The 12,225-nt window shown below is 41.1% G+C and overlaps 1 protein-coding gene across 1 annotated transcript in view; it reads right to left on the bottom strand.

Moving 5' to 3' along the window:
- Window positions 1-5,700: 5,700 nt before the first annotated feature.
- Window positions 5,701-12,225, bottom strand: part of LOC123745508 (putative transcription factor SPT20 homolog-like 2) — a 175,663-nt gene continuing 169,138 nt past the window's right edge. Inside the window, exon 24 of the mRNA XM_045726086.2 lies at window positions 5,701-7,984. Coding sequence (XP_045582042.1) covers window positions 7,796-7,984 — 189 coding nt within the window. The 3' untranslated portion in view covers window positions 5,701-7,795. The remainder of the gene's footprint in view (window positions 7,985-12,225) is intronic.

Consider the following 12,225-nt stretch of genomic DNA (forward strand, 5'->3'; position numbering starts at 1 on the left):
CAGTATTTGGTATAAGATGACGGTCCTGAAACAACTAAGAGAGAAAGGACAAAACAACCCGAACAGAAATCAAAGACACCCTAGGAAGAGACAAAAAGTGCCGAAAGGATCGCCACCGCCAGGAAGCTTCATACTGCCACCCGAGATGAAACCTGCAGGTGGGACAGCATCAATGAAGCCAACTGATCACCAGACAAGTGGTGATAAACTCAGGTCAAAAAGACCAGATGCGAAGATTGGCCACGTACCAGACCAGACTGATCTGCTGAATGAAGCGGAGCCACGGGAAGATCCTTGGGTTAGGACACTAAGCAAGCAGCGCCTGAAACCAAGGCTGGGCCAACCACCAAGGGGCCAACAGGACCACTATCCCCTGGTAAGTTTCCAAGCGAGCCAGGACCCAGAGCAACAACCGAACCGGGGAGAAGAGGTACAGGTATCCCGCCTTGACCAGTCCAGCTGAAAGGCATCGACGCAGATGGCCTCGCAGTCAGTGGAGGACGCCGCATATACTGGAAGATGCCTCGACCAGGCTGATGAGAAGAGGTACACCTCTGGGTGCCAACAGAGAGCCAGCAGAGCCAACGCTTGCAGAGTCAACTGAACGAGTCGGCGTCGGCCATCCATTCTGTGGACAGGGAAATGAACTGGGACCGGCAGTCCGCCAGGACGTTGGACACTCCCTGGATATGAACTGCCAGGAGAGCCAAACCACGAGAATTCAGCAGACAAGGCACTTGAAGCGCCCAACCACAAAGAGCCAAGGACCGCATCGAACCCCTGCGGTTCAGAAAATGTACCACCTGAGAGCAGTCCGAATGGAGCCGGATCATCGATTCACGAGCGATGTCAATGGACGATGTTTGGACGATGTCAAGCCACACCGCCGTGAACTCCTGCACTGTGCTGTGAGCCCGACGAAAGGATGAACCCCACTGACCCTGGCCGGACTGGTGAGCACTAGTTACAAAGCCCCAGCCGAGAGACGATACGTCCGTGAACACATCGAGCGAGGGTTCAGGTAAGCGCAAATGCACTGAAGCCCGAAAAACCAGAAGAGGAATGCGGCAACGCAGCAGCCGATGCAAGACATTAGGGTTCGAACCCAGCAATCGTGAGAGCGGCAGAATGGACGTCCCAGAAGGAACTAGAACAGCCGCTGAAGCCAGATCCGACCCGACAGGTAAACCAGTACGGCGAAGTTCAGACTTCCGCACAGCTGCTCAAACAACCAATGAGTGACCCAGGTGCCCCCCCAAAAACAGCTGAAGGCGGGACCGCAACTGTAGCTCGCCCAGAAAATGGGGTTTCATTACATTCAATGCTGTTTTTTTGTCTTAATGATGAAACATACAGTTAAATAAACTAATATATAGCTATTGTTGAAAAAACATAAAATGCTGTAATAATATAGTTGACAAATTGACTTACTGTACTTTTTTACAAAGATGAACATTAAGAAGCTGTGAAGATTATGTCATACTCTTCTGCACTTATTTTGTATTGCTCAGAATATTACAATACTGTTCATGACCGTATATACTATACAAGGATTCGACCATTCACTTGATAAAACTAGACAGTATGAACACTTGGCCATCACCTCACATTACACCAGTGAGGTGATTACAGTACTGCTAATTAACCTATGAATAATACATTGCACTATAATAAAAAATGTTGACTAACTGCTGTAACATACTTATACAATTGAAACTTATTTCTGTATTTACATTTGAATTAAAGTTAAATTGAAGAAAACAATTAAAATATAGTAATGTCCTTCAAAATTGCAGCTGGCCTTGCAAGTCCACAGTAAACAATGTGGACAAACGGCCCGACACGGCACCTTCACATTCACGAGAAAAAAACCTAGTGCTATATATGTACTATAAAAGGTATTTAATAAGAAAATATATTATTTTTTTCTTAATAACAATTGTTAACTAATATTTTCTTAATAATAATTTGTAATTTGTTTCATTAAACTGTATCATTTTAAATATATTTAAGATTTAATTATTAACTTGATGGTTGAGGTCGGTGGCTGCTTATCATGTGAGGACGCCACGTTGTCAAAAACCTAATGCAATACTGGCCTACGGTTTGATCAACCACCAGACTGGTATATGAGGCTTCAGATGTTGGTCTCCAAACTGACCGTTAGAACCGCAGAATGCTAAATTAAAGGTCCTTAAATGGATGCTGTAGTAAGATACTGTAATGAGCGAGTGGGCCAGTGGCAAGTGAGTTTTTGTGTAATTATCAAAGTGTAGTTCCTTCTTGCCTGTATTCTGATGGCTTTGGCATGCTCCACCTTCTCACTTGTGCCAACTACCACTCTCTCTTGGCAAAAAGATAACTTTCCAATATTTTTCCAGTACCTTTGTTTGCTTAGCTTGTATCTATGACCTCTTGTTCTTGAAGTTACAGGTTTCAAGAATTCCTTTGTCAATTCATTTTACTATTTGTACATAGTGATCATATTCCTTCTATTTTTAGTTTTGGCAAATTTAAGACTGTCAGCCTTTTCTTAGTATGATGTTTTTGCACCTTTGCCAGAGTATTAATGTGCTTCTTGAGGTATGGACACCATACAACCACTGTATAATCCCATTTTGGTCTCACACAAGTCGTGAACAGTTTCTTTTGGACGTATTTAAAAGTGATTCTGAAGTTGGAAAGCATAGCATAGGCGCCTTAGACAATGTCCTTTATGGCGTCATCTGGTGAAAGTTGCTGTCCACAACCATCCCCAGATCTCTTTCTTTGTCAGAGTTCTTTCAAGCCTTTCACATAATTTGCAGGTTGTGTAGCCTAATTTCTCCTATGCGACATTCTATAACATGGCATTTATTCATGATGAATTCCATCTGCCACGTGTTGCTCCATACACTTATTTTGTCCAGGTCGTCTTGAAGGGCATGACAATCATCTGAGTCTCTATCTTCCCTAGTAGCTTAGCATCATCAGCACACATGTTCATATTTTTTTTTTTTTTTTTTTTTTTTTTTTTTTTTGAGATATATACAAGAGTTGCTACATTCTTGTACAGCCACTAGTATGCGTAGCGTTTCGGGCAAGTCCTTAATCCTATGGTCCCTGGAATACGATCCCCTGCCGCGAAGAATCGTTTTTTCATCCAAGTACACATTTTACTGTTGCGTTAAACAGAGGCTACAGTTAAGGAATTGCGCCCAGTAAATCCTCCCCGGCCAGGATACGAACCCATGACATAGCGCTCGCGGAACGCCAGGCGAGTGTCTTACCACTACACCACGGAGACTGCTAATATAATACTGTATCCCCTTTAGTAGGTCGTTTATATAAACAATGGGATTACTGGTGCTAGAACTGAGCCTTGTAATACTCTATTAGAAACATTTCTCCAGTCTGATACAAAGCCTCTGATGACCCTCCTCATTTTTCTGCCAGAAATTTTTCATCCATGTCAGCAGTCTACCTGTCACCCATCCAGCATGATTCAGTTTCCAGAACAACCTCTTATGTGAGACTCTGACAAAAGCCTTTTTTTAGATCCAGATAAATGCAGTCAACCCAACTATCTCTTTCCTGTAAGATCTCTATGACTCTACCACTGAAACGACGTAGATTTGTTACACAGGATCTTTCAGTTCGAAATCTATACTGTCTCTCTGATATTTTGTCATTTGCTTTCAAGTATTGTAGCTATTTGATTTTGATTTTTTGTGTCTAGTTTTTTCACTATCACACTTGTCAACAATACAGGTCAATAATTAACCACTCAGGAGTGCTGCATTATAATATAACACACCCGTATTGCACCAGAACAAATTATTTACAAAATTTTGTTTTCACTTCTTATATTGTTAAAATGATCATGGGAAAATGATCAATGATCATTCTGACAATGGGAAACTAAAATAAAAATTTGTATGTGATATACTTTAGCTATGATGGAGCTAAGAAGTTGAGCAATTTATGGGTTTTGAGGGAGTAGGTACCCAGACACGCTCACCCCGTGGGGCGGCAGTTGACGTGAATATAATTCTGCATAATTATTTCATTGTCTCTCATTCGTTTGTTTTCTCTTTTTTTTTGGCTGTAATATTATTAAAAAGCGTGCAATTTGTTAATTTATATAGTTAAATGTGTGGAACATCGCTATGCTTAGAAATGTGGGGTTCATATATGATAACAAGTATATTATATAATATTCTAAGATCAATTAGTGTTCTTGCTGTTATTACGCTATATACACATGCTGTATGTCACTATCAAGATTTATATGCACCATAACAAACTAATAAGCAGTTCTGGTGGGTTATGGTGATGACATCAAAACACAGCACGGAGCCACAAGCAGACGACGCCAGCAGTCACATGATGCAAGACAATGCCTCCTATATCCTATACATCCCACTATGACTAGCTATAAAACTGCTGTTATTATCACATTCCTATCACAAAATCATGAAAATAAATCCATTTCCACATGGTTATATTGTGAAGGAACATGAGGTCGTCTCATGGTGCATAGAGGCAGGAAACAATGGCTGGGTGCTGTTTCTCTCTACCTCAGGCTGTGACTACCATAACCAGCATTGTGTTCACTGATATCTGAACGTTGTGCATAGTCTTCATCACAGTCAGTATCATCTATGATGCTATCAATGCAAAATAATTACAATTACCTATTTTATTCATCTTTATTAAGTGATGCTGAGGCCCCTAGTTTTACAGTGGTGCTGTGTGCAGCTCCTGCATGTGCCAGCCTTGGTCACTTTCTCAGTACTCAGGCTCTCACAGCCAGTACGGATGCTGACAGATTTTTTAAGATGGCGTCTGTTTACTGGTGTCCAGAGGAACAGCCCCGTATACCCATGGGAATTCTGAATCGTTCCCTACACCTAAAAGTGCCATATGATGAGCTGATTACCCCGATCAGGCACCTTAAGGCACTCTGCGCAGTGCAGTGGTTAAGTGGGTCTTCTCTGTTACCGGTTTTGAAGATTGGTACCATTTTTGCCTTTTTCCATATAAATACGAGGATTTATGTGCACAAAGAAGCCTGAAAGATCAACTGAAGTGGAATGCTCAACTCAGGTGTGCATTCATTCAGAACCCAAGGTGAAGCACCATCTGGGCCAACTCCTTTGTTTCTACCTAACTCATTGAGCAGTTTTTCTACTTCATCTCCAGACACTTCTATGTACTTTGTTGTTCCCTGAATCTGCATTGTCTGGTCCTCTGAATACCTCCTTTTGAATGAATACACTTTATAACTGTTCATTTAGTGTTTCAAACATTTCCTTTGCATTCTTTGTGGAACTGTTCCTTATTTTCAACCTCTAGATTTCACCCTTTATATTTGTCCACTATCCCGTTTTTCAAAGTTTCTTCCTGCCTCTTTCCTCACTGCCATGTAGTTGTTTCTTGTTTCTTTGTATTACTGATAGCTTTGAGGGTTAGGTCTCTTCCTATATCGATTTAATTCTTTTTTGTCTTTTGTTCTCTAAAATTATACCAAATCCGAGTTACAAAACTAGAAAGGAGGATTGGTTTAACGGAAATTGTGAGAGAGTCAGAGAACAAAAGTAATAAGTACTTACTTATTATTTTTGTTCTCTGACTCTCACAATTTCTGTTGAACGAATTCTCCTTTCTAGTTTTGTAACTCTGATTTGGTATAATTTTTTGGTACTTTCATCATATATATCTCAAAATTTAGCTTACTCATTTACTTCCTTGCCTAATTTCCCAGTGTTTGCTCTTAAAATCAAGTTTCCACTATTTCACTTTCTCCACTATCAGATAGATTATAATGCATTGTATATTTGACTTCCAATAGGACATTGTGGCTCTTACCCAAGGAATTAACCACTGCACTGCGCCTTTAGGCACTCGGAGAGTTGTGCTTTTTGTTTTTTAATTTGGCTATATTTTAATGTTTTTTAATGTTTTCATTACTATTTGTGTTTTGAAATGGAAATAGTTGACTTTGGAAACATTTTGACATTAAATTTACCTGAACATTTGTAAAAATAACAAAAATATGTCCTTGACAATTGCACCAAGACGTTTTTGCCGAAAATAGGTGAGCAGTGCAAGGGTTAAGGTACTCTTCTTTTTTTGTGAATATCAAATCCAGCACTGATGGAGCATCACCTACTCTAATTCTCACGGCCTTCTTAATGTGTTGATAGATGAAAGTTTCAAGGATGAGGTTTATGAATCAGCCAAACCAAATGTCCTCTGTTCTTGCTTTGTTGGCCTCCCAATCTATTAATTTCAAATATAAGTCACCAAGTACAAACAATCATGATTTATTATTATGTGCTCTTGCTATAATCTCTCTCATGATCACTATAAGGCCCTCTCTTTTGTCATCCAACTCTCTTTATTTGTCCTTGTGTTGCATGCCGGTGGACTGTAGGCTTTAATGATTATCAACTGATCATCCCGATTACAGATCTCCAGGGCCATTATGACGACTTCTTGTGGGTTGTCTGGAATTAACGCCCTTGCCTTCAGTTGGTCCTTTACCAGGACTGGAATGCCTTCATCTTTTCTAATTATTCTGTTATGTCTTCAAATTGAGTAGCCCCTCGGGAATACTACCCGATTTAGAATGTTATCTTGGAGATTCATCTTTACTAGTGTATTTAACACCAATACTTTTGGCCTCACCAATCTATGTTACAGTATATAAAATTTTTTGGAATAAGTTCTCTCTTCCTTTGCCCTTACTTATAACAATTTTATTGGCTTTTTGTTATTTACTATTTCACAGGTATTCTGATCCCTATTACCGTGTAGAAAAAAAATGTTTGTTTTCTTCGTTTTTACCTTAATTGAAATGTTTTGCTTCATTAAGGTTTCGCTTCAGCTTCTCTGTCTTCCTTTGAGAGATCTAGACTTAAAGACCATAGTTTCTCATCCTCATCATTTTGCAATTGTGCATGCGTAATTACCCGAGTGTAATTACAGTACCCAAGTGTAGTTACGGATTGAGAGCTACGTTTGTAGTGTCAAGTCTTCCCAGCACTCTTTGTCACATGACGTTTGAAACTACTGGCGGTTTTGGCCTCGGTGACAGTTTTGCTTAACTTGTTCCAGTTGTCTAACACTCTGCAAAAAGAGAACTTTCCAATATTTTTCTGACATCTTTGTTTCCATAGCTTCAATCTATGACCTCTTGTTCTTGAAGTTGCAGGATGCAAGACTACCTCTTTGTCAATTTTGACAATTCCTGTTACTATTTTGTGGGGAGTGATCATATCACCTCTTTTTCTTCTATCTTCTAGCTTTGGAATATTTAACACCTCTAGTCTTCTTTCCTCATAACTCTTGTTTTTCAGTTCTGAGAATCAGAACTGATTCGAAGTCTGCTCAGACAGCACGCTGGACACGTGATCCTGTGGTCCCGAGTTCGATCCCGGGCGCCGGCGAGAAATGATGGGCAGAGTTTTATTCACCCTGATGCCCCTTACCTAGCAGTAAATAGGTACCTGGGAGTTAGTGAGCTGTCACGGGCTGCTTCCTGAGGGTGGAGGCCTGGTCGAGGACCGGGCCGCGGGGACACTAAAAAGCCCCGAAATCATCTCAAGATAACCTCAAGAACCACTTTGTAGCATGTCATTGCACATTTTCCAGTTTATTGATATGCTTCTTGAGATATGGGCACTAAACAACTGCTGCATATTCCAATTTTAGTCTCACAGAAATCATGTGCATATGTGCATGCATGCAAACATGCACATATTATTTGTACCTAAGAATATTCATTTTATGTGTGTGTGTATTACTGCTACTACTGCTGCTGCTGCTGCTGTTGTTGTTGCTGCTGTTGCTGCTGTTGTTGTTGCTGCTGTTGTTGTTGCTGTTGTTGCTGATGCTGCTGCTGCTGTTGTGTGCGTTTGGCAAGAGCAGCTAGTTTTTGTTGAAGTTGTAACTGTGTAAAACTACTCAATGGCCCTGTCTTTTGTAGAGCCAACTGGAGCTGAAAAGTTTTAAGTGATGTTATGGAAATATAACATAAGAAACTGTAACTTCAGTATGAACACATCACAGTATGAATGACGTATGAACACACAAATTTCAAAGTAACTAACAAAATGAGTAGATCTTTTAATAATATATAACATCAATACTGTACTAATACAATTTCACTGGTGTTCAGTATACAATAAGTAAGAACTGTATGTAATGAAATGCCATTTTCTGTTGGGCCCTTGGTAGTTACTGTAGCTTGTGCTGTGGTGCAGTCAGGCTTTGAGACACGCATTGTGCTTCCCGAGACACATATTCACCTACACGAAGCCGCGACCAGAATTTGGCTCTTAAGTGAACCACGCTTCGGGTTCATAAAAAAACAGCGTTTAATGTAATGAAATGCTTTTTCTGGGCGAGACCCAGAGGCTCCCTGGAGCTTATCCAGGCTGATATGCTAATGTCAGACTTTGGCATCAGTCATGTGTACGGAGTTCTGTGGGCCTACTGGGGACCACAAGCCAGAACCTGGCTTGTGGTCCCCAAGGGACAGGGAACAGAACCTCGGAAGGGGCCGACGCCCAACAACTCGTATGGAGAGGGGGGAAAGAAAAACTCCACTCCTAGTAACCACAAGCCCCACTCAGAGGGGAAAACCTTGGAGGGGTCCAACGGGGCCTTAGTCAGCCCCTTTCCAGCACCAGGAACCCACACGGCAGGCCCCGTGGCCGAGCCATCCCTCCTAAGCCCCAGCCTCACAAAAAAAAGCTGGGGTAGCCGGAAAAGTACTAAAGAAGGGAGCCCACTGGCAGACTCATACAACACGGCTGGAGGAACAGGCTCGAATGCCTCTGTCGCTACCCCGGAAGGGGAATTCCCCGAGACCGCCCAAGTCTTAAGACCATCAAAGCCCCGCCATGACCCCACAGACGGTAAGGATCCGGATGCAGGGAGGAAGGGGAGGACCAGACTATACCACAACAGGGGAAAGACAAGGGAGCACGGACGGAAACAAACTTTAACCAACACCCCCAAGCCCCATCACACCAACCAAAACGGGACAGCCTCGGGGCTTCCGGGGAGCAAACAACCTAGCGCGTTGCCACACTAAACTAAACTAACTAAACGTTCAACGCCCGTGCTACCTGTCCCCGCATAGTCAACATAAGACTGGGTAACCGACTCACAAGCAAGCAACAAAACTCGTAGGACTCCGGGCCGAAGGTACCACCGACCCCACAGGCAGCAGACGGAGGCAAAGACAGTTAGTATCACCCTGAAACAAGGGGACAGAGCAAGCCTCGAACTCACACAAAGCAAGAGGGGATTCCGGGGTTACATCCATCAGACCCATGGGGATTCCCAGGGTCTTGAGGTGGAATTCACGCTCAAGGAAATCCAGGCAGGGTACTGTCAAGTACCCAAGTCAGGGTACTGCCCAAGTCTACCAAACAACTTTCTAACAACTGAACCCCCGGGATGTGTACACTCGTGGGGACCAAGCAGGGGGAACCACTGGAAGAAGGAGGAGGAGTATTCAGTATGTAGTGGGCAAGAACCAAGGCAGATCCCCCCACCAGGCAGACAAACAAAAAGAAAAAGAAAACCCCACAAGAGGACAGTGTCGGAAAATCCGACACCATTTAATAATCATACAGATAATAGCTGTATTACCAACAAGTTACCCATAGAAAACGTAACTTGTAGTGGAATTACCGTCTATAGAAAACGGGATATCATCACCACATACTATTATATTCTCCACCTATTATGGTGGGAATTATTCTTAAATACATTAGTCTTTGGACTTTACCATCATAAAAACATCTTATATAAATTAACTTTAGAGTAAACATTAAAGTAGAGTAAATGTGACCCTTCTATCACTTTCTGAAATCTGGACAATGTAAGCCAGGCGTCAGGGAGGAAGGAGGGCAGCCATTGTTGTTGATACTAGACCAGAGGCTCACACAGGAGCAAATTCGGCTCCTGTTAATTTTACTTGGACGAAGTGTTATGGAAACTAAAAGTGTACCATTATCAACACGCTGTCTACAAATTCAAGTTAAGTGTCTATCCGAAACCCGTTTATCATTCATTTATGGCCATTAATGTCAGGATATAGGGTGACCCGGTTAGATCACGAAATCGCCTCAAACTGAAGGTAATTAAGCCAGGTCTTTATTGTTCCATGTACAGTTTTATCTGATATAGCTTGTCATATATAGAATCTGGCTTTACAGCTAGCGCCCTTTTGACAGGTCAAGACGAGGAAGCAAGGCTTTGTGCATCAGTTACTGGGTGATGGAAGCTACCTCAAAGAGGATAATTTGGTGTCTACACCCTAGTTATACCTGGTGGACTAACCTGCTGTACTATAAGATAAGGAACCTTTTCAATGTATGTAGTCTATTACTGTAGTTTGATTGGCTGCATATATAAATTTAATAAATCCCCCTAATGTGTAGAGGATCGATTTGTGAGATTAAGAGATTATTGCAGAAATACAGTCCACTTATCATTATACAAATTGCTATCGAAGTATATAAATTAATGTAAATATAAATTCTATATATATTCATATAAATTAAATAAATATAAATATCACAGGTCGGTTCCCACATTATTTGGACCTTCGGAACCGGAATATTCGGTCCTTTGAACCCACATTTGGTCATCTTAGTACCGGATGAACCAGTGGATTCATTAAATAAACTAGTGTAGTGTGATTTAAACAAAGCCAGTCAAGACGGCGGCGTTGACTCGTGCGAGTTCACGAGCCCCGCTCAGTTCAGTTAAGCCTTAGTCAGCGGTTTCATGCACACCCACAGATTTGGTGGCGTGTTATTCTGTGAAATGACAGCGCTAATATAGAAGCCAGCCAAATTAGTGACTGTGTCGCGAGATTGTTCACGGATTTCGTGGTGTTACATTTCGCGAGAGATTATCTACGAATTTTGTGGAGTTTATTTCGCGAGGTCACTAATAATATTTAATACTTCTTGATAATATTAGAAGTTTCATAGAGGCTAATTAAGAGGCTATTATCAATAATTGTGTATATTATTTCTCCAAAATAGAGAATTATTTAATATATATTGCACTAGTGATCACAGTATAATATTTACTAATTGCCAACCCACAACAGGGTAGGATAAAACCATTGACTAGTTGAACTATTATCGTTCATCCTAGTCTCATTATTACCATAGTCAGTTGTACTATATTGATCAACCTAACACCATTAATGAATGGTCCAGACCCTATTTTGGGTGTAATTTTTATCAACTCGAGTTGAGTTGTATATATAATAATTTACTTATGATCATTACACCTTTGAGTGATTAATTAGTGTCAATTCCATCCTAGGGTGATATAGAAGAGCTAACCTAAAGGTACTTCCAGTGACACTGGTTTATCACTCAAATCATTAGTGTGTATGAGTGTATATATATAATGTGTATTAATTTTAAGTGCTAACCTCTAGTAGAGGTAGGATTATTGCCTAGCGAGTGCAGAATTTACCCTAGGCTACCATTAGAGCTTGTTCAGTATTATGAGCAGCCCAAGTACAAGCCCCACAAGGCTTCACCAACTAGCCAGTATGGATAATGCAGGGAGAATGAAAAGAACCCTTGCAGGTCTTAAAGGCCACTTAACAAGACAGATCAAGAAATGTGAAGATTTGTCACAACAATCTCAAGTTGATTATGCTGACCTGGAAAGCTATTATCAAGCAGCTGCAGGTAAATTTGAGCAAATCAAATGTCAAATAGCGACATATGTGGCTGAACTTGCCAACACCAATTTATCAGAAACAGAAATAGACGACATTATGGTTGATCTTGCGAATTATGAAGATCACACTCAGGCCACGTTACAGCCTTATGTCAAATTAATTGCCCAGAACAAGGCAACAGCAACAACAACAACAGTTGCATCTAATACGAGTCAAGCAGAAGCTCGACTCCCTCCAATTAATTTACCCACTTTCTCAGGAAAAGATGAGGAAGATTGGGACGAATTTTGGAACAAATTCGTTGACCTTGTAGACTCAAAACAATCTTTACCAAAGAGTAGTAAATTCTCTTATTTGCAAGGCCAATTATCAGGTGAGGCTAAAACAGTAGTATCCCATCTGAGATTAACTAATGACGGCTATGATCTGGCAGTAAAACTCCTGAAGGATAATTATGCTGATCCAGAAGTAAGAACATCACATTTAGTTCATGAGCTGTTGCATTTACCCCC

The sequence above is a fragment of the Procambarus clarkii genome, chromosome 71 (genome assembly GCF_040958095.1).
Source record: "Procambarus clarkii isolate CNS0578487 chromosome 71, FALCON_Pclarkii_2.0, whole genome shotgun sequence".
NCBI lineage: Eukaryota > Metazoa > Arthropoda > Malacostraca > Decapoda > Cambaridae > Procambarus > Procambarus clarkii.